The sequence below is a fragment of the Leuresthes tenuis genome, unplaced genomic scaffold, assembly GCF_036924035.1.
Source record: "Leuresthes tenuis unplaced genomic scaffold, fLeuTen1.0.hap1 SCAF_23, whole genome shotgun sequence".
Lineage (NCBI taxonomy): Eukaryota > Metazoa > Chordata > Actinopteri > Atheriniformes > Atherinopsidae > Leuresthes > Leuresthes tenuis.
The window spans coordinates 17,873,827-17,897,083 of record NW_027325377.1 but is presented as its reverse complement, the minus strand read 5'-3'; the positions used below and the strand labels follow the sequence as shown (position 1 = coordinate 17,897,083).

The following is a 23,257-nucleotide window of genomic DNA, read 5'->3' as shown; positions in this document are numbered from 1 at the left end:
AGGTAATTCTTCTTCTGGTGCTGCTGGTTGTAATTGATATTTTCAGATGACGGAGCAACTTCTCTTTCATTACTTTAGTGTTAATCATGCAGAATGCGGAACATAGCTCGTCTCTTTTGTTGTGCTTATTTTTCCTGTTCTCATCCTTCGTTCGGTCACGATTTCAGTGGCTTCACGTCAACAGAAAGATGTAAACACACAAAAGGGAAATTACTCAGTGGAGCGTTCAGTGGGAAAGAATAACAGAAAGGAAAATAACAGACCACAAAACTGCAGCCCTGAAAAGTAGCATCATATTAGTCATCTATTTATTTTGCATTTAAACTTTCGTCTAATGCATTTGTTTGGTTGCCCTTGTGTCCTTCTGCCATATTTTCCCTTCTACAAGCATTTTTACAAAATGTTGCTCAGTACAGTCTCTGGGTGCTAATCAACTGTGGCAGCTACCCTGACACTTGTACAAAATGCTCAAATGTGCCTCCCGTGTCAGCGTGTAAACCCTCATCTCTCCAAGCTCCACACGTAATCACTCAAGTGCAATCTCTAGCTGTGCTCTCTGAGAAGTTGCTTACACATTGGTTTACGGATCTCTTTACGATTTCGTAGGAAATGCAAAATAAAACAAGCAAGAAAACAAGCTACTTCAAATTTATCCAATACTTCCTTAGTGAGCCTAAACAAATATGGCAGAACAAGCGCTTGAGAAACAGTGTGAATATTATCATCCGTGTTCGACTTGGTTAAAGGGAATGTGTACGTTTCCTTTTGACTTGTAGTGCTGTTTATCCAACAAGATTGTTTTTGGTGTGAATTTAGGAAATAAGTTATCATAAAAATGTCTGCCTAGTTTTTAATATAGTTTAACTGGATTTGACAAACTCAACAGCAATTTCTTTATCCATAAATCACAACCATGTTACTTAATACCAACAGCTTGGCCCAAAGTAATGATATGCATTAACTGCAACTGTTTATTGAAATCATCAAAGTGCTGCACATAAATACTTTAATACGGATAGGAAATGCCAAAAAATTGTATAGAAGTGTAACTCCCACTGGATAGCTTTCAGAGTCAGCTTAAATCAGTTCAATTAGCGGCGTCTCCTGTGGGATGTGGGTTAAAAAAGCGAATCTCTTTAACACAAAGAGGTCTCCTTGTTGCTCTGACAAGTTGAAAACGTCACATTTCAAATTTCAAGTTCAGGCTTTAAGTTTAAAAAAAGCGAGCTCTCCAGTTTCTCTTTTCCTCACCACCCTTCTCTAAATAAAGGTGACAGACGCTAAGCTCTGTAAATATTAATGTAAAGCGCACAAATGAGTTGAAATGACACACAGATGCTTTAATACATCTTCTAAAGAAAAAAATCGACTGAAGCAGCAATGTTAGGGTATATGTAGGGTGTGTATTGTTTTTGAATATTCAGCTCAAACACGTCATTGTTGTTGATCTAGATATATACGATGGAAAACTTGTTCAAGTTCCACAGTTCTAAATGTATTGTAATGTTGATTAAACTAATCTCAGAGCAAAATAACTTGATATTGGTAACGTGATAAAGCTATTTTTATTCACTAATTGCTCTCATTTACATGGTTTCATTAATAGATCAATAGTTTTGTCTGGAGCACATTACTTTCTATTTATATATATATATATATATATATATATATGGCTGCAGCACCTCCTCACTCTCTGTATCAAATCCTACAGGTTAAGACAAGCCTCGAGCGCCAACAAGGACATTTAGGGAGCTCAGGAGAGATGAAATCTACAATGGCACATTTGTCTTCCTTTGGTGTAGACAGACCTTTACATGCACAATAAATATAAAGCATTTTTGTTTAAAGCAACACTTCATGGCACTTAAAACTCAATGTATTTTGCATAGTTTCAGCTTAGGGAAGTTAAGGGGTAAAAGGGATATCTATATATATATATATATATATATATATATGTGTATGTAGTAGGTTAATACATTTTCTATCAGTAATGTCTGAGAAGTTATGCTCTGCTAGCACTGACTATTTTAATCAACATGTAGAAATTACTCCACACTGAAGTTACAATTACACACATCACACTTCTCTGCAACAGACGCACTAGCAGCTTGTTTTTTTTTTTTACTCAGCTGTTATTGAGGGTAAGGCTCTGTATTGTGGGAGCTTTGCTCAAGAGCACTATTTCTCAAGTATTTTGGTAAGTTCAGAGCGTTTGTCATTCAGTTTTGTTCAAACAAATCTTTAATAAGCCAATTAGCTGCTTGCCTTCTTTTTCACGCTCTGCTGCCTTTTACTATGCGACAGGTGTTGCCGGTCTTGGTACATGGAGTGTTTAGTCTCTGTGCATCATCTCAACCTCTGCAGGGCAAAAATATTTTATTGTCATGCCTCAGGCTCCAACTCCAGCAGACACATCTCATCTGCACTTTTTGAGTAAGTGCTTGACTGTATTCATGTGTTCAGGAAAGCTCAATCCTATTTAGCCAAGTGTTAAACTGACAACAGACGTGAAACTGTCTGATACTTACTGTTTATCATCCAAGCAAATGTAGAGGTTAGATGCTATTAATGGGCCACACACTCATGTTTTTTCTGCTATACTTGTGGGTACCCCTTGCTCTGAGAGCAAATGTGTAAAGTCATTTTTTCTGTAAATTAGCCATTTATTTTGGTTGTTAAAGTGTAATTATAATACCGTAACAGCTTTCCTGAATGTGACTCATTTTGATCGTACGTGTCCCATAATCTGTTAAGTGTGAGTAACAGCTCTGCCCCTGCTATAGGTCAGGTTAAATGTAAACATGATCGCCAACAATGACATTTACCTGCGCCTTTTATTCCTAGTTACAATCATTTACATCACCACTGATAATGGGAGATGCCTGAAGATGCTAATTGTAATGCTGAGGGTACCATGAAAAATGTGGGTGCATCTAAAAGAGAAAATTAAGTCCCAATGTAACCAATGCAAAAAGTTAGTCTGAAGTTACACTTCCAACTTATTACACACAATTATCGCTTGAACTTCTTCTTGCATTTCTTCCTTTCTTTATTCATTAAAAGGAGCACCATGGATGTGTCACACAATTGTGCATTAGATTAGATTCTATATCAATGGAAATTCATTGTAGATAAATTAATTCTGTTCTGCATCTTGTAAATTACAAAGAAGACATTTGGAATAATTTCTCTGGTAAATTATATTATCTGACAACAATATCTGTTATTCTGCTCTCTACGTTTTGACAGTTTTTTTTTTTAGATATTTTTCTGTAAAACAAATTGAAAAAAAAAAATAGATTTTTTTTTATATGTTTTGAAATGAAGAAAACTGTAGAAATACCTTTATTACATTTCTTATTGAAGCTATACTCAGTCAGCAGCATTACTGGATTTCAATTTTCTCTCAAATTAAGGTCTAAACATGAAAATATGTGTGCATGGTTTGTTGTGTCTGATGTGATCATGTGACTGCCTGAGATAGTGTCTTCTCTGTGTGCACAAACACGAGTTCTATCATGTGCGCTCTCTAATCAGGAATGCCTCTTAGGCAAGTAATGGTTATTCAGATAACCGACACACATTCGCACAGGCAGCAGAATAGGACATTGAGCCACTGGGCATGAAAATGATAACCCTGTGATGCAGTGCAGTCATCTAAATCCTTCCTGTGTTTCTATGGCTCTCATCTCCTCTGTGGTTCACATCCCATCTGACCACGAATGCCATCAAAAGTGTGCAAAGATCTAACATATCCACTGACCGTTTGGACAAGAAGCAAAGGATTAAAACATAAAGTTAAACCAAACATGCAGTCTGTGAATTTCAGTCAGCATAGCTTGTGTGATCATGTTCTGTTCAAGCTGGATTAAAGAGTTACAAAGTTACCCTGAAGACACTTATTTACTTTGAGGAGCCTTGTTGCAGAGGAAAGGAGGACTGTACACTTCAGAAATAGTTTATGGTAATTCTAATGAGCGGTTTTCAGTATTTTATGTCTGGATGTCTGGATCTGATTGGTTGATATGAGAAAGAATTGCAGAAATTCACAACAAACTTGAAACAGCAGTGAATCACTTCATCCAATCTTCTTACAGAGTCACTGTGTTTACAAACCACAGAGAAATACAGTCCTTACTTTTGCTGAACCCCCCCTCTGAAAGTCTCACAGAACCTCATTAATATTCTTATAGTGTCGACGGGAAGGGCTACAATGCAGCGCAGCATTATACAGTATATATATTAAGCACACTGTAATATAGTGTGCTTTTCTGTGTGTTTGGTATACAATGTGAACTGCTGAAACAGCCAGCGGGAGCACTAAAATGAAATGAAATGAATTCTTGAGTATTAATTATACGGCAATAAAATTGAACTGTGTTGCTCCTTGATTATGTGCGCTTCAAGCTGAGCAGAGGCCCACTGGGCACCACATGTGATCCCTCTGCACATATTAGTTAACATGCCAAAGATAGGCCGATGATAATGGAGGAGAGCGGTGGAAAAACAATGGAGGAAGAGAAGGTCGAGTCAAGGACCTTCAAGGACTTGGAAGATGGTGATTGAGGCAATTTCATGTCATAGTCAACTGAAAAACTCTTTATCTCAAAAGAGGAAGAAACATTTGATTGAACCATACACTTATTTATAAGGTTATCATCAAGCACCACTAATAAAGAGTTTACTTAGGATTCCTTACACTGAAAACACAGCTGGGTTGGATTTTTGTCACACCTCATCCTCTCTTTGAGAAAACAACTACCTTTAATTATAAAGGTGTAAAACATCCGTGTTGTAGTTGTTTGTCTGATACCATCTACCCAGAGACAGAAGTGAGGGGAATACATTTATCTTTAGTCACTAATGAGCCGACTTGTTTTTGTGTTTGAATAGCTTGGTGTTGATTAAACATTATTCCTGATCAGTGACATCATCTATTCTGTTGTTCATTGTCTGTTACAGAACTAACACACAGGGAAGTTTTCAGTTTGTTTAGAATGCAGGCTTTCATTTCTGATCATTCTGATACACATTTAATAAATATCTCTAGCACTACACTGGCTGCCCAAGAGGTTCCTTCCCCAAAATAACTGCTGAAATGCTGAATCTTTATTAGATTCCACACATATGTGCGAGTCATTTCTGTATCATCAAATCAGCCGATGATGAAACAGACATCATAGCTTCAGGCTGCCACTGGATCCCATTAGACACTATATCCTCCATCTTTTCAAAGTCAGGCCTTTAACAATTAAATGAGCATCTATCATTTTAAAAATCAATCTGTCTGTGTGGAAGTGGAAGAGAAAGGGATGAGCTTAGAAGTAACAAAGAACAACAACCCCATCTTTAACAAGCTAGGGCTGCAGCACAGTTCGGTGTTTCATAGCTCCAGCAATACTTTTGCTGATAAATTGCAAGACTGCAGAGAAATGCACATAACTCATCAATAGAAATGAAAAATCCAACATTTCGTTGTGCACTAACACACTTTTAATCCATATAAATAGCAAACTTGCATCTGATCTTGCGCCTCTCCAGAGCACCAAGGGTTGAGGAGGGTTGTATCATTATTCTGGTGCAGTGCATAGGAGCACAAACATAACAGCATGTGTGTGCTAGATATCCCTTAAAATGGATTAAAATGGGCTTGTCGCTACCCTGTGCTTGCGGCACCACATTTGGGGGTACAGAGGAGACATCCACAGTTATATATATATGCTTTACTCGTGGATGTTGTTCTGCTTGCATCTAAGGAAACTCTGTTTACACCCATAGCTAGTTTCATGGAAACCCAACAAGCGCATCAATCTTGCAGCATCATATGGGTTTTGATGACCAGAATGTGAATTTATTAACAAAAATTATGGTAAATTTCACACACTCTAAACAACTATGAGTGTGACTGAGCAACACACACACACACCAGTCAAGATGAAACTGAAACAATCAATGAGCAAGGTGTGTGTGTGTGTGTGTGTGTGTGTGGGTGCAGGTGTTTAAGCTGCTTGTGGGCGGATGCTGTGATGTTCAATAATGCATCAGGTGCCTTACAACACATTAATTAGTGTGTGCGCACATATTCACCTGTGGGCGGATGACTCTCTCAATGTTCTTCAGGGCCGTGTCGGGGGAGGGGGGGGAGCAGTCTGGTGTGGGGCCTGTTGAGCAGTTGTCATGGTTACCGTGCTCCCCCTCACTCACCGTTACATGGGACAAGTGACCTTGGAGAGAAAGAAAAGAGTGAGAGGCAGGTGGAAAGACTGAGCTGAAAATCTGTTCATCATTAGTTGTCTTTTAAAACAAATTCACTGGGCAGCCTCGGGAGTTTATGCTAATGTGGATGCTGCTCGTGAAAAACGGATAAAAAAAGGTGGAAAACACACAAAGTGTTGCAACCATAAACAAAATTTAGTGTCACAGTGTAATCGGATTACAGTACCCAAAAGGTAGCTTTTTGTGCCAAATTCAGCCCATCCGTTTGAATTATTTGACAATATGACCCATCTTGCTAAAATTGACAGTTAACATATTAATATAATAATTTAAGGTTTTTACAGATACAGGTCTTATTAAATTTTTTACTCCAAGTGTTATCCCTAAAACATATAAAAGGTGGACATTTCTGTGTGAAAAAAAACATTTTCCAACAGTTTCTTTACCCTTACTCTGTAAAAGGAACACATCAAACCAATCCAGGCACAGGTTGTTGTAATGTCCCACAGATGCAGAAGCTCAGCAATGAAACTGGATGGTGCTTAGTCCATTGTGTGCAGTGTGCCGGTTTCTAAAAGCCAATTACCTTTCCACTAAAACCGTTCGAGCCATTTACAATATTCAATTGCTTGAATTTTAAGATGGTTGAGTTTTAAAACAAAAGGCAACCGGCTCATCCTCCCTTGTGGAATAACATTTTGGGTAAGGTTGCATCATCTCCTGCACTTTCATCATTTAGTGTCACAACATAAAACTTAATCTGTGAAAGTGAAGAAAATATATACAACAGTCTTTGCTGTATGTACAGCATGCATATAGTGAGTTCAGCCCAAACTGTTTGGAACCTTTTTAACAATTTCAAAGCGTAACCATGAAACTTCACCAGTACATTGGCTTTGAACTGCTCTTTAGTGCCATTTTGTCAGAGTGAGAAATAAAAAAAAAAACAAAACAAAAAAAAGAGTTCAGCTCAGTGCATAATGTGTCACACAGAGCACCTCCACCCACTAATGCACATGCATACACAGATGTTTTAGCATAAATAGTATTGAGGATAGAGTATTCTGTCATTTTACAGCCCTTTGCAACAACCACAGTAGGAATATATGACTGCTGTCCAATGCAGTTTGATGTCTCTTTCACTTCTAACACAGACTGTGTGTGGCAACTGAGTCTGGAGCTAATTTCCCCAGTGTTGGACCATTTAACAGACGGTGAAAATAGCCTGAATTAAATTTCACAGGGACAAGGCATCTGTCTTAATCAAATGAAAGCGAACAAACAGACCAACACAATACTTTTGTCAAAGGTGCTCAGATGGAAACACACACGCCAGCAGCTTTCTGTCAGTTGCCACCTGCCTCCATGGATCCAGCCACGAGCCACAGTATCATCCAATTATGGTGCAAGACCCAGCCAGAAGTATTAACACACACAGGGTGACATCACTATCAGTGAAAGCAGACTCATAACGGCTGTTGGGGGTTTGTTGCTTAAAGAAACAGTTGTAATCAGTTAGCTTTAAACAGTTTCCACAGGAAATCAAGAGCAGTATTCCTAGTTTTAACTCGGATGTTGTTGATGGCTCAGAGCTCTTGCCAACCTCAGCTACTCAAATACACGATTTTAGAATTTCTAAATAGTCATCCAATCAAGTAAACCATTTATTCGGCATTATCATTGTCTTAAACGTTTCCCCTTATTTTTACCATAACCTAAAGCAACGTTTGCCAACAACAGCTACAAACCACAAAAGAAGAACTCTGCACTACTGTTAGGCTTCAGTTCCTCAGCGTGAAACTGAGATCAGATTACTGGTGTTTCAGTAAGAAAATAAGTGAAGCCAAAGACCTCTACAAGCATACAGAAATAAATTTTTTAGAACAGAAAAAAAGAGAAATGTTGCATTGTCTGTTAGGTGACAAATCAAGTGTCCTGCTCCTGAGAACGAGAGGATCTGGCTAAAGTGTTTTGTGATAGGTTTTACTCCTGGAGGAGTAATTCACTACATACGCAGCATGTTCTAGTAAATATGCTCAGCACCTGCTTGAGTGAGTTATTCTGTTGTTTCCGAGCAGGTTGGAGAAGGAATAAATGGATACATTTGGCACATCTTCTATTTGCATTTATTAAGACAAAGTGGCATTAGCCTCCTCAGCTGCCTTTTCACTCAGTGTAACCATGTTTGTATTAGAATCCATTTGACATCTCGCACCAACACAACACCGTCATTTGAAACGGTTTCACTCATCACTTTGCATTGCAGTTCAGACTGTCCGTTTAGCACTCGCACAGCCTCAAATTCTAAGCTATCCTCCATGCAAAGTCTGTGTCATACTGGTTCTTGATCATACAACTGAAGTTCCTGAAGACATCTCTGATGCAAAAACAAAGCACTGTGCTCTGATAAAGTCTGAGCGGATCACTGATTCCTCACTGCATGAAAACTTTTGCTTTTAAATTGCTCTTGGTGGATAACCTGCACGCTTGAGCTCCTATGGGCAGAAAAATGCCACGAGAAGTTGGCAATAAAAGCAAATCCTAAACTGTGACTTGGATAAAATGAGCTCCTTCTGAATAAAAATACAAAAAAAACATTTGTATACATCTGTTTTTGAGAAGTGGTTTTTGAAGTTGATGAATAAATCCGAAATGTTGCATTTATCCATATTCATATGCATTGATAAGTATATATAAAAGATTTCATATGGCCCATAAAGTAGCATTCATTCATTTCAAGTCTAACTTTTCAGTCATTTTCTATTCATTTATTTCACAGAGTGAAGAGGCAGAGAAGCATTCTGACCTCTAACAGAATAAAGAAAACAGCAGCAAGAAGAGCACATCACTTTTGCAAAAATGAATTCCATTATCAACGGTGAGTCTTGGAGTGACAGAATGCACATTTTACACTATTAACAGTCCTTGAAACAATTCCATAACAACAACATTGGTTCAAATTATGCGTTTCTACTCACAGAAGATTTGTTTGTGCATTTCAGAAACTGTAGCCATTTGTATTTTTATAATAAGGACTTTAAAACTGAAAGTGTCCACGCCTGCCTCAGAGTGTGCCATCATCTTCCATCTTATTTTCAATTTCTAACAATCTGGCTGTGGACAAACAATCAGAGACACATCTGTCCTGCAGGGACAGCTTCACAGCATCACTCAAACATGTGTGCCTGTAAAAACACAGGCAGTGAGATTTTACTTAAGGATGTTCAAATACAGAGCTGTGGACACACACAGAGGAATATGCATATAGACACACACACACCATGAAGGAACTGCCTGGAGCTGATTCAATAATTAATGCGGGCATAAACAGACAAAAAAAACCTGGAAAAATAACGAGAGAGACAAAAGGGAGGATGCAACAGAGAGATAAATATAGATACTGAGGTTTTGTCCTGTTGAATAAATAAGCCTGTCAGGACTGAGGCTTTGATGATGGATGTCGTCTGTGTGTGTGTGTGTGTGTGTGTGTGTGTGTGTGTGTGTGTGTGTGTGTGTGTGTGTGTGTGTGTGTGTGTGTGTGTGTGTGTGTGTGTGTGTGTGTGTGTGTGTGTGTGTGTGTGTGTGTGTGTGTGTGTGTGTGTGTGTGTGTGTGTGTGTGTGTGTGTGTGTGTGTGTGTGTGTATCTTTGCTTCCTTCAGAGCTTCCTTGGGCTCACTCCCGGGAAACACTTACAGTCCTCCTTGCCAAAGGAAATATGCATTTGTATGTGAGTAAATATAACTTTACAGTTTACATCTACACATGTATTTACTGTATGACAAAGTGTAAGGAATTACCTCCGAAAAACTACTAAATTCTGAAATGTTTTAACACATTTCAGATGACTGGCATGCAAAGCATGAGGGAGCTTTGCTGTGGACATCCAAACAACTGCAGAGCTCATTATGGCAGGCATGCAGCAGTGTGTAGAGGAGGTGTGTGTCTAAGTAAATTCTCGGTGTTACCTGGAATCCAATCAAATGCTCTCTTCCCGTTTGCCTAACAAGACAAAAACTGTCAAGATGTGCTCTTCAGTTCTGTTCTTGTCAGTTCTCATCAGCCTCTAGGAAACTCTGACAACATCTCAAACATTTGTGGAAAAAAAGAAAAGGACAAAAATCATCTGGTTCTTACAAGAGCTTAAAATGAGGGCAATACAACTTAGATAAATGAATCATAATCATATCCAATGATTAAATAGCTAGTAGAGCTACCTTAAGCAGCCATAACAAAGTAATCATTTCTGTATGAGGTTATCAGTCTCAAGCAGTCTTGTCAAGGAATTCTGGCCCACTCTTCTTTGCAAGGCTGGTCTGAAGCACTTGTTTATGCACAGCTCTTTTAAGATGCCGCCACAGCAGGTAGAGGACGGAGCTTTGACAGGGATGTTGTCGACTCAACAACTGCAAGGTACCTCAATGAGTCAATAACTGTGCCTGGCTGCTACCCCCCAAATACATGACACTGTGTCATATGTTGTTGTTCATCTTAGGATGCATTTTACCCTACGTCCCTCGTGTTATTTACGTCAAATTACAACCCGTCTCTGAACCTTCCACCTGCGCTTTGATCACTTTGAGGAACAAACGCCAAATCTGCTCCATTTATATCAATCCACTTTGTAACAATTTGCAACAGCAAAATAACATGAGTGATACAAATGCTTTAAACAAAAATTATATATTAAAAATATGATTGTTATGTTCGGAAAAACACTGAGCTCGAGAGGTGGAGGATGGGTGGGGATGCATGTACAGTAATAAAAACTTTATAAACGCCCAAAACAAACTAATTCACTTTGCAGGATAAACTTAAATGGATGTTAGGGGAAAAAAACACTAAATAAAAGGAAAAGTGTGGGAGTATAATTATGTTCAGGCAGAAATTTCCTCTGGCTGTCAACAATGACAACACTTTATTGCTTTCCCTTCAACAAGTCAATGGGCCTCAACCCTTTTAATGTCAAAGCCCTGGAGCCGCTACAGGCTGCCATTAGCTACTCTAAGCCTCCAGCGCCGACCGAAGTGGGATAAATGGTGCGAGACACAGCCACATCAGTTTTATTCCAACAAAGAGAGGTGATGGTGAAGTCAGTGTGCGAGGGAGAGGACCGTAATAAACTGGTTGAAGCCTTTATTCAAACACCTTTCAGGTAGTAGCTGTTAAGTGTGGACCTTTTACTGGCCAATTTGAACTCAGTCTTGGATTATTAGCATGGTGGTAAAAATATTCCATCTTGCAGCTGTTGAAAGTTTCCATGATAGAACATTACACAATCCTGATGATTAATAGAAAATGTTTAAGTTCAATTTATTGGTTTAAAACTAACAGTTCTGTTAGTTTGATATATATTTTTTTGTGTATATGGTAATAAGTATCTGTGCATCTTCACTGCAAAATACAAATCCTGATGCTGAGAGAAAAATTGTTATTGTGCATAACAGAGTTGAGGAAGTGGGCTGCTTTCCTCACATCACCTCCCATGATGAGCACATGGAACTTATTATTCATTACATTCACACTTCTCAGGTAGTATGACTGATCGATAGATAGTGTAAAGTACGCTGCGAGATTGCCAACAAACATGGTAACAGCAGCTGTTTCCAACGTAGACTCATGGATGAATAAGATCAAATGATTTTCAGAATACGATTTATTATTGCAAATTATTTTCAAAAAGCTCTCAAAAATGCAACTTTTTGAGTCAATTATGGTACACCTTTTTTAACAAAAAAAAAGAAGTTTCTAGCACTCCGAAATACATTTGTCCTGGCATGAAAGCCCAAATATGTAACACTGAGGACCAACAAGCAGCTTTTTTAGGTGAGTTTAATCAACTAATTCAGACTTAAGGCTGTGGTTAATGTCTTTTAAAGCCTGAGGGTTTTCTGGAAAAATGTCCAATAAAACCTTTAATTTGTCAGCTTTCAAACCAAAACTACAACCACTGATGAAACTACAACATCAAATCTAAAAAAAGGCCAGGACCTTCAGTTTTTATTGTAAAATTGTTACCTTTAATCTCACGTTTATCGAAACGTTATAAAGTAATAATTGTGCATCTTGAACTTGTTGATGTGACGCCATGTTGCATCAGGCTTTAAAGCTAAAAGCATACATATGTTGCATGTTCTATAGGAGTTGTGAAATAATGTAGAGGACACACTTATGCACAGACGCAAACAATAACCGTTTAATTTACCCCTTTTCTTTTTTATATATATATATATTCCATCCTCAGCGGTGGCTTGTTTGAGGACAAGAGTTTGTTTATCTCAGGATAAGTCAGTTGATAGTAGAAAAGAAACTTTTGTTCTAACCACTCGGCACTGCTCTGAGCTTTCTGTCTGCTCCATAAGACAGAGAAGGCTTTGGAGCTTTGTTCGCATGTTCTGCAGCACCAGTCTCCTGCCTTCCAGTAATGTAAAAAAATCTCCAGATATTTCCGGATTAAACCTCAAACTGTCAAAACAGTACACTGTACATGCATGTTTATGTCATACAGCAGCCAAAAGAGTGGTTCCCTTCTGTGTTTGTGCATTTGTGTGTGAATCTGCCCCTCTCTCACCATCAACTACTTTGCCAAATCCCCTCCTCACACACCAAGCCAGCATGCTGTGTACACATGTAAATTAAAGCAAGTGACTTTGACTAAATTCACATTAAAAGGCATCTGCAGGCAAGTGGTGAAGTAGTAAGATTTCTTCATTTGAAACAAATCCATCTCATACAGCAAATTTATTGTACAAAATGACTTAAATCTCACTGCGTGGTAGGATTATGCTTACTAGTCTGTTCTAAGCGTACTTTCTATAACAAAGAACACGATTCCATTCTTTATTGTCATTGCGTCAGAAAAGATGTGGTGCAACGGAATGCAACGTTCCCATGAATACTGCAGCATCTAAAGTAGGACTGTCTATCAAGGTGAGGTGAATCTCAGGGCAATTGACAGAGATGGTAAGAAAAGAACAATAAAGTACAATTAAAAGAAGGAGGGGCAGCAAAGTATCCAAGACATGAAATAAGAGAAATTCTATTAAGTGGCAGCTTCAGTGACAACTGTTCTGTGGTGGTGCTTCTGTAGCAGCAGGGCTAAGCAACAGTCTGCAGATGGAATATGATCAAGCTGTCCTGATAATTTGAGGCTGTGGAGATTATTAGACTGTCTCCACCTGCATGACTGTAACACTGCAGCAGCCCATACTTGCAGACAGCTACCCAGCAGCACAGCACAGGTGGGTGTCAGGCAGGGCTTACACTGCAAGAAAATATCCAACTTAAGCTACAGTAAAAGACTCATTTCAGTTTCAACTCAACCCATCAACACCAAACCCATGGTGGTAGATCAAGACACTGATAAAATGACCAGATTTGCTACACAAAACGTTTTTCCCATCTCATACTACTTCTTTGACAAAACCTTTGCTAACAACTATAGTTTTTAGATTTAACAACAGATCAGAACTGAAAGGAAGAGCATTTTTTGCAGTGGAATGCACCAAGTCTCCTTTTGCTCCTCCCTTTTCCTCTCATCTCAATCCCACTTCCCCCATGTTCCTTCATCATCACATCCTTCCTCTCAGTGGCAGATAAGGGAGACTGACGCACACCCATGTCCAATTAGCCTGACATGTTACTGGACTCAGAGCGGGAATCCAGGATTTTCCCTCCTGTTGCATCACAGATTCTCATTAATGTTGATGTCTCAGTCTGAGTCAAGTCTCCAACTTCATCCGCTGAATGTTATATCTGCTCCCTTTCTGTCGTAGGCTCTTTCTCTGCTGCCTGTGAAGGTTTAGAAAGCATTTGCAGTTATTTTCACCAATAACATGGAAATGTAGGGAACTCTGTCTCACCTCGCAGTTTCATTCTCCCTCAGTTTCTCGCTCTAATTTGGTCAGGTAACAGCACTCAAAAACGCTGAGAACAAACAACACCCACACTGCTCACTTACGTCAGTGGAGCAATTTTCCACCAACAGAGACTTAAAGTGACATAAAGCAACTATCCTCTTGCTTCATGCAAAATTCAGACTGTACCATTGACAGCTTAACTCTCCAATAACCTGCAGCCAATCAGATTCAAGATGCTACTTATAAATGTGGGATGAGACACAATCAAGCCTTTCCAGCAGCCTCTCTCTGCTCTAGTTTGGGGTGGAAGGATGTGAGGAGGGGGGGGTGTCACTAGCAAGACAGTTCCCATGGCAACATACAGGTGACTCACCATACAGGGATGCAGTTGCCCTGACAACTGGCGGTGTGTAGCTTTGCTATGGGAGCCGGGTGAAAGGAAAGAGCACACTGTGGGTGTTTGTTGTTGTGGGTGTCGAGGTACAACACAGCAAACCAAGCAAGAGATGAGCAAAGAGAATCCACTCAGAGGTCATCAGAGGATTAGCTCATCCAACATTGAAATCTGATTTGAAGACGGTGAAAGAAAACCCACTGAACCAATAAAAAACTGCAGAATGTCTACTTCAGTTTTATGATCCTACTTAGGTTTTACATTTATAGAGAAGGAGAGTAATGACATAAGCTCTACTTCTCTGCAAAGACACTCATCAGTCTGGATAAACTTTGAGCTGTTGTCAAATCGGAGGACCTGTGGTCTAACTAACAAGAACTAAAGATAAACACGTCAAAAGTAATTCGGAAATCACCACCTTCACTTTAAAAATAAATCCTGCCACAATAGTGTTATGCTGCTCTTACTCTCACCCGCATGCCCCACACTTAATTATTAATCTAGTAATTCATTTTGAATTCCCCCCACTGGGGGATGAATAAAGTATTTTTCTATTCTATTCTAATTACACAATCCAATCTTCTTTCAGGTGGTCATTTTCTTCCACTAAAGCTGTGATTATTCTAACACTAAGAAGTTCTTATGTAATCTTGATTTTGAACAAAGTAAATGTAATCGCATTTGATCACCAGTGAAATTATTTAAACTTTTTAAAGGCCAAAAATATAAAGGTTATACATCCATTCATCCATTTCCATCCGCTTATCCAAGGTCAGGTCACAGAGGTAACAGGTCCAGGAGAGAAACCCAGACAACCCTCTCCCCAGCGACATTTTCCAGCTCCTCCTGGGAGATCCTGAGGTTTTCCCAGACCACAAGGGATATAATCCTCCCAGTGAGTCCTGGGTCTGCCCTGGGGCGTCCTCCCAGTAGGATGCGCCTGGAAAACCTCAACGGGGGCCAACCAGGAGGCATCCTTACCAGATGCCCAGGAACTTAAAGTGATGGCAGCACTGACCATGAAGTCTAATGATATGCCTACATATATTTTTGGTGGTGTTTATTTTTTGGTTTTGACACATTTCAACTGGTGTTACACAAGGCCGACTACTCTAAGACTGCCAAACCTTTTCTTTTTGTTCCATATTATCATCTTCATCTCACTGATTGACCTTGTCTACACGACTCAATCGTCAGCGTGTTTTTTTTCGCAAGGCAATTTAAAAAATAAAAAACATTTAAAAAATAGTCTTTGCTTTGGATTTACTTCTGCTCTCTGTTCCCAAGAGCCAATGATCCATTTAGTTTAAGTTTAGATAATCTTCATACTATGATCTTAGCTACCAATATAAAATAAGAATACAGTTTTGAGAATGAGGTCATCTATATTTTTGGAACTGAACGGCACATCAGAAGCAAAACTCACTAACATTGTAGGTTTGTTGTCCTACCATTGCGTGAACATGTGTTGAGTCGGTGGGTGATATCGAGGGAGCTGGGCTTGCGTGTGACAGCAGTGGTCACGGACTCGTACGGGTTGTCTTCGTCCTCCGGCAGGAAAACATCTAGTGATGGAGAAGTGACGATTTCTGCCAATTGCTTAGAATCCTGCAAAGGGACAGAGAAACGCAAAAAAAGGGCCATTTGCTTAAACATAATCTCAGCAATAACAAACACAATCGAATGCCTGCTTTTCTGTCACCACCACCACCACTATAAGTGCAGGTTTTATTTGAATCACGCCAGCGGGCATTAGCAGATGTACTTTATTCATGTAACACAAAGGCAACACAGATGATATTAATTATGTACTGCAATCATATTGGACAATTATTCCCTCCAACAGCTTGATACATGATGTATCGTGCTGATGATTAGAAAATGAAAAGTAATGAAGAGGCTTCTGCCATCCATATATAGAGATATAGACTGAGTCTAAAAGCTGAATGTGAACTATAGAGAAAATAATTAGGGTCTGTTCAGGATCAGAGGTGTCCATCGTCCGTTTCCTCTTTTTTTTCTTCCTTTAATTGCCTTTGCCTGAAGCATCTCAGCAGTAATCTCTCAGTTCAGCTCAAGGATGTTCAACACAACCATATTCACATGGCTGGATCGTCGCAGAAGGTCTAGGTCAGTGTTCTCTCAAAATAAAAGGAGAAAGTTTGAACTTTTCTCACGTCTTTTATATTTTTGTTTTGCGCTTTGTAATTACTGTGATCAAAAGGGTTTCTTGGGGCTTTTCGAAATACAAATAACATATTTTCTGTTTGAACAGCCGATTCCCATGAAACTGCTGCCATTTTCAAGGTTCACGTGATGAAAGTGAAAAAAAAAAAAATCCTCTAGTGTTGAGATCACGGCTTTTAATCGTGAACCTTAATCTTAAAATACAACACAAAGATGCAATTTTCGTTTTATTAACAGATGAAAGATGTGGCTGTTTGTCACAAAATAGCTCCAGGGTCTCATTTTATCACATGGTGTGAATCTATTTTATAAAGAGCGATAGATCTGTTGGAGAAAAAGGGCTAAAATTCCCAAAAGCGCCAGGACTACAGAGTAAAAACAATCTTGATAAAACCATCAAAACAGCTTCTATTTTGTCTACTGAAAGCAGAGAAACTGAAATTGGTGCTTTTTCAGTTGAATAGATTTGTTGCCAACAGATCCAACCCTGATGTTTCCAGTTTGTAAAAAAGAGAATGACACACAACCAGTGGACAAGATGTAACTCAAACTCAAACTCAAATGAAAAACAATGAAAACCTGTTAGACTCCTACTCAATATCTCTTGTGATCCACATCACAGAACTTTTTTTTTTCTTTCCATTCACTCCTAAACATCCAGGTCTAACATACAAAGACAGTTTGCTACAAAAAGGACTAAATTCAAACATTTTACAAAACAAAAGGGAAGATGTGCTTCACTTCCTTTCTCATTTTTTGTTTGTTAAGCTTTCTTAAGTGACTCATTAAATAGACTGCAAAATGCTTAAATTGTAATTTGAATATTAAGTAAATCACTTATTTTTAGTAAATTCGTCTTGCAGCATTGTGAAAATAAAACCTAATTTAAAATTGAATAATTAGGTTTTCTTTTACGTAACAGCCTCTTCTGGGTATTTCAGGAGAATTTCAGATTGTTAATTATTACAGTTCTGGTGAAAAGGTCTAGCCCCAAAGGGCTCAGAGAGGAGGCTGAAGTCCCTTCTCACTGCAGCAGATGTGTACCGAGAAAGAATGAAAAACAAGAGTGACTGATGTGCACCAGGGCAAAAAAGGTTACAGGGCCTGCAACATTTCAACTATCAAGACCAAACATTTCTCCTCAGCAATGCAGCCTCTGAATTTCTGTCTTTGCCCCATAACACTGCTTTTTATCATTTCCAGAATATCGCTTGGCAACAAGCCCTGGTAGGAACCTTCCCAATGAAATCGGTAGTAAACTGTTGTCAAACCAGTGCTCAGTACTGCTTCAAATGTTTCTTAATGATATGACCTAATCCAGCCTCTCCTCATTTAACACTCATCATTCTTCTTGTCATGGTCTGCTACTACATTACCCACACTGCATCAGACCATCAATCATACACTGAGCACCTTCAAAAATGAATAAATCACTTTGGCTGACAGATCAATCAGTTCTTTGATGGCTCTTCTCCCGCACACCCTCTGAACTCAATCTGAGATTTATTCTGCACCACAATAAAAAAAATAAATGAAAAAAAGCCCAATGAACTCAAAGCATTCTCTTCTTTTCTTTTTCTCTCCTCCATTTCTATCTCCATCAACACTCAATTAGATTGCCATTACCAGCTAATGGTGATCCAGTCAGTCTCAAATGCCTTCCCTCCACAGGTGGCCAGGCACCGATTTAAAGGGAGATTGCTGCAGATCTCACTCAACAGGCTGAAGGAAAAGGTTAAGAGGACTCTCAAAGAGCCAAAAAACTGTCTGTGCCAGTTTCAGGTACATAAAATGTTTACTTGGCATTATCATGTGACAACTTCAATTAAAAATACAATGAATTCAACTCAACATGCAGTTTGTGGCTGGCTGCACATGTATATTTCTTTTCTTTACAAACTAAGGAAATCCACTTCTGTAAAGCTGCATGCAGCATATTCAGCCTCACCTCCCTCCTTCCCTCCCTCCCACACACACACACTACATATTAGCCCCTTCCTGCTTAATGCAGACGCACCAGATCAAGACTCACTCACGATAGAAACACCGACTGACACTAGTTTTAGCAAGATTTAGGCTTCTCTTCACAACATATCAGTACTTTCTTTTGGAAAAAGCACAGAGGAAGGTAGCAACCACTTAAAAAGAACCTTGAGTTATAATCTGTTCCTCGTGCTGCTCCTGTTTGCTTTGAGCACTCAGGGGAAGACTATTCTATTCCTGAATTATAGATAAAAACAGACTTAAAAGTGGCAGCTGACTACGCACCACAGTCTGTCCAGTGAGGTGCAGAACGATCTGGGACCACAAGACAGCTGACAGGCATTCTGTTGCAAATTAAATAAGAATGAATGAAAATATCAATAAGCAAAAAGCATGTTGTAATATATTGTTGTGATGTACCAAATGCTGAGTAAACACTCCTGCCAGGATGCAATTTGTGAAAGTTTAGGATAAGGGACTTCAACTGATGCAGCTGTAACAACAAACACGAGCACGGATGGTGCTTGTTTTCCATTAAATACCCAGATATTTCATGGACTTACAGATGAGACGCAGTATTGGGTAGAATCATTTGTGATTAATAGCTGACAGTCATTCACTTAGTGCAGCTGCTTCTACAGTACGTCTCCATTAGCATCAAGATGGGCCGGACACTGATGGATAGCTGAGATACAGTCTGACAGAGATGGGAGCTATGCGCTGCAAGTCATCTTTTCCAATCTAGTATCTGTCTTTCATTTATCGCGTGATTTAACATCGGCCTCTTGCTCCGACAGCAGTAGCAGGCATACATTACAAACATTACATAATATGGCTAATAACCCTCCAGCTGATCCTTGGGCATTAGGTTATGTTTTGTGTCTTGTTTAATAATCCAACTGTAAATGACCACCTCTATTTCAGTTAGGCTCTCACACATGACAGCAAACTTTACAGTGATGTGAAAACAACATTAGCAATCATAAACTACTGTCACCGACTCACCAGCTCAGTTTTCCAAAGGTACTTTTAAAACCGCAAATTCATTTCTCACTGATATTTCTCATAACCCTTGTTCCTTCCCCTTAAACGAAGACCTGTCCAACTGCAATGGATTTTCTCCCAAAGCAGACCTTAACTCTAATTACTTTAGTCGCTATACTTAAGATAAATTTGTCAATTTAGGGAATGTATTTATCATACCACTGGAACACTGACTAGCTTGATTTCTCTCAGTATCTGTGAGTCCTCTGTGGGTGTGAGCTTGTGTGTAACCGGGTCAGATTTGGGCAGGAAATGCACTAGATTGCTTTTTTGCACGAAACTGGCAGAGCGTTTTGTTCTTCAAAGCAAACAAAGATGAAGCTAAAGTTGCAACAATTACTCAAAGTGAAAGAAAATTTTGAAAAGAAACTGGAATCATTGTTTTTGGGACAGGAAGTTGCAACGTTAATGGGAACTTCAGTCTTGATTTTAAAGTTAAAGATCAACACAATAAAATTTAGTGGAAAAGGCTACTAATCATCCCAAACTATGCTTTCTATAATAATCAAGACATTCCTGTGAATTAACAATGAATTTCACATGTTTTACAAATGCCACAAGCGCAGCCGTTCCAATTGATAAAAGGAGAATCTGTTGAGTATAAGAAATTATAGTAATATCATGCTTTCTAAGAACTGCACATTAAAATCTATTCTGAAAAGGACTAGAAGACGGGGAAGGCCCATAGTATAAACCACAAATTCATTTCTCGTTTTCTCATGTGCTCCATTCACTCATGTCCTTTTATCACTTCTTCTATTTATCAACTTTCATGTCTACATTATCTCTACTTCATCCTGTTACTCCAAGTCTCTACCTTCCACCTTGCCTGCCTGAATAGCAACACAGCAAAAGAAAGAGGGGTAACAAAAACTACATTGTTGGAAAAAGAGAAACCGGCAGGAAAAAGAAGAAGGGACAAGAAAAAAAACACAGGTTGATCAAAGGACACCAGGATCCAACTCAACACTTACTTTTGAGTTTGTGTCAGCGAAATCCCACGGAGATGAGCATGAGACAGACAGAGCGGGAAGAGGAAAATGAGTTCGTGCTGAGGAAGGGAAGCAGAGGAAGTGGGAGTGCAGTGTGTCAGGAGCAAGGATTTCCTCACACACACAAATGTAGGAAAAACACGAGGAATGGGGGGCAAGTACAGACAGCATGCTTGATTTCTCATATGAAGGACAGCAAAAATGAGAAAATGTAACAAGCAGTTCAGTTGCAGGGTGGAGAACCTTTAACTTTGAGCAAATTCTGTTAGTCAGTAGTAGGAAATTCCTCACACTCAAAGCTGGAAGCACCTGATTCTGAAGATGAAATGAATTCAGCGGCGTGACAACATGTCAAGCCAGTGTACCTGATATTTTGATGGTATCCTTGCTGCTCCTCCTGCTTGGCCCTGAAGGGATCAAAAAGCTTGAAAATGTGGTAGAAAAGGCTGTGTGCTATCTCATATGAGCAGTTCCTCCAACAGCAAACCCTCTTGGTCTTCCTTCATTTCCCTCCCTCCCTCCCTATCTTTCTGGGCAGAGATAGGACACAGAGAAACTTGTGTCTGAGCTTAACAGGAAGAGCGCAGGCAAACAGAGGCCTCCTCTGGCCACTAATTAGCAGGTCGTATGTAGCTCCCGTCCAACTGCAGAAGCCAGATTAAACGTCTGAGAGTGTGTGTGCGTGTGTGTGTGTAAGACGGTGCCTGCACATGTGACTGAAGGATTGTGTAAAATGGTTTGTGATTATATCCGTGTAAAAATGCAGTCTGGCTGCATTAGACATGCTTACCGTTTTTCTGTGTGATCATGTGACAGCCTATGTGCATTCTTTGTGTTTTTTTTCTTTTTTCTTCTGTTATATACAGTGTGAGCACATTTTAATGTGCACACTCCTGATAGCCCAAATAGGAAATGCGCTGTTACTCCGGTCTTGCCTGAAGAACTTCTCCCATACCGTTTTAAATCATGTGACTATTTCAGTCTCTTTTTAACACGCCGCTATTAAGAGTCACAGCATGAACCCTCCACTCATACTCTGTACACCGAGTTCATAGGCCATCAGATATGAATAGAGGCTATAATTTGATGGCATTTCCTGATGGAGACTATTTGATTAGAGAGAAAAGGGAGGGGTGGACACCACAGAGCACAATGGACCCTCTGAGGGTCTCAATGAGTGACAAGAAATTCAGCCAAAGAGAACTGCAATGAGGGGAAATGACCTAAAAAACTGATGGCATATTAAGGAAGATCATTACAATTAAAAAGGCAATCCCACTTTGCAAACTATAGTAATGTGCTCTTTTATTCTTGACCACACAAACCTTTTCTCAAGGGACTCACTTTATCTGTGCAGCATCAATGACTGCAGCTTGCCAGACAACCGTCAATGACCAATGATACCAACTGTACCTTGGTTGCTCGTCATCTACACACTTATTGAGGCTACTTTAGAGGTATTGATAGATGTACTTCATTGACAAAACCCTGAACTACTCCTTAACTGTTAAAGAATGGCATAAACAAATGAGATGAGCTATAGGGAACAGTTAGTTAAGAATTTTGATGGAGGGGGAACAGAGTTTGTAGATGGAAAGCAGTAGAGGGGAGGAGAGATGGGAGGGGAGGAAAGGCTAATGCAGCAAGCAGGGATTGCTTTGCAGAATTGAATTCATCATGGACTGAATAATCCTGCAGAAATCATCCACTTAAGGAAACCACATGACAATCACTCTTCAGAAAATAACACTGCTCACATTCTCCATGACGGTGGATGCAGTGAGCAAAGCTCAACTTGTGGCTTCTCCTGGCTCCACATGTCATACCACAGAGACGGCAACTGGCCAGTGCAGGAGGTGTTCGCTGTGTTTAACTGCGAGCTGCACAACCTGGAGGAACTTTTTTAAGAAACAGCTTGATCAGGTGAAAGTGTGTTGCCCAAGTATGGACGTTTTTTTATGTTGTCCAATTATTTCTCATCTAAATCAATCACCATTTAGATTTACACAGAAACCTATTTTCTGGAAGTCCTATTTATTCTCTTATTACCTTTTCATTGTGAAAGGTTGTTATCCAATTTTAATTAAGAGTCTTGCTCAATTCATTTTTCAATCCATGCTTAAAATGATACCCAGCCTTTCACCTGTTTAACTGAGTAACTTTAATTTGTTCTTGGTTATGAGGCAGTGCTTTTAGGGTGGGGATAAAAACGGCTTCTCAGTTACCATTTTTTATGGGGAGTCGGCTTTTATGTCTCACTCATGACGGTGGCAAATGTCTTTAGAGGATGCTTTATGTTTCTGCTGGTTTCACAACAACCACACATGCTCCTTACTGATGTGCCATACAGCACAGCATAACAGCTACTCTGCTCTTATTTTCAGAATGGCTGCTTTTTGGGAATAGTGATAAATAGTAAATGTCTTGATGAAGCGTCCAGTGCTACTTTTTTTTATTTTTAAACGCATTTCAGTAAAAAAAAATATTTCTGCAGTTCATGTTTAAAAGGCAATAAAGCCATACATTACATTTCCTTTTGCTTTACATGAGAAATATTTAATTTCTGACATGGTTCAATTTGCAAT

General features: G+C 39.3%; 1 protein-coding gene across 3 annotated transcripts in view; it reads right to left on the bottom strand.

The window, feature by feature from the left end:
- The window catches only part of anks1b (ankyrin repeat and sterile alpha motif domain containing 1B), a 196,626-nt gene that overhangs the window by 72,671 nt on the left and 100,698 nt on the right, over positions 1-23,257 (bottom strand). For all 3 annotated transcript variants that reach the window (XM_072377500.1, XM_072377498.1, XM_072377499.1), the window contains exons 11-12: positions 15,918-16,074; positions 6,088-6,224 (exon numbers count right to left, since the gene is read on the bottom strand). In XM_072377500.1, the coding sequence (XP_072233601.1) occupies positions 6,088-6,224; positions 15,918-16,074 (294 nt within the window). The remainder of the gene's footprint in view (positions 1-6,087; positions 6,225-15,917; positions 16,075-23,257) is intronic.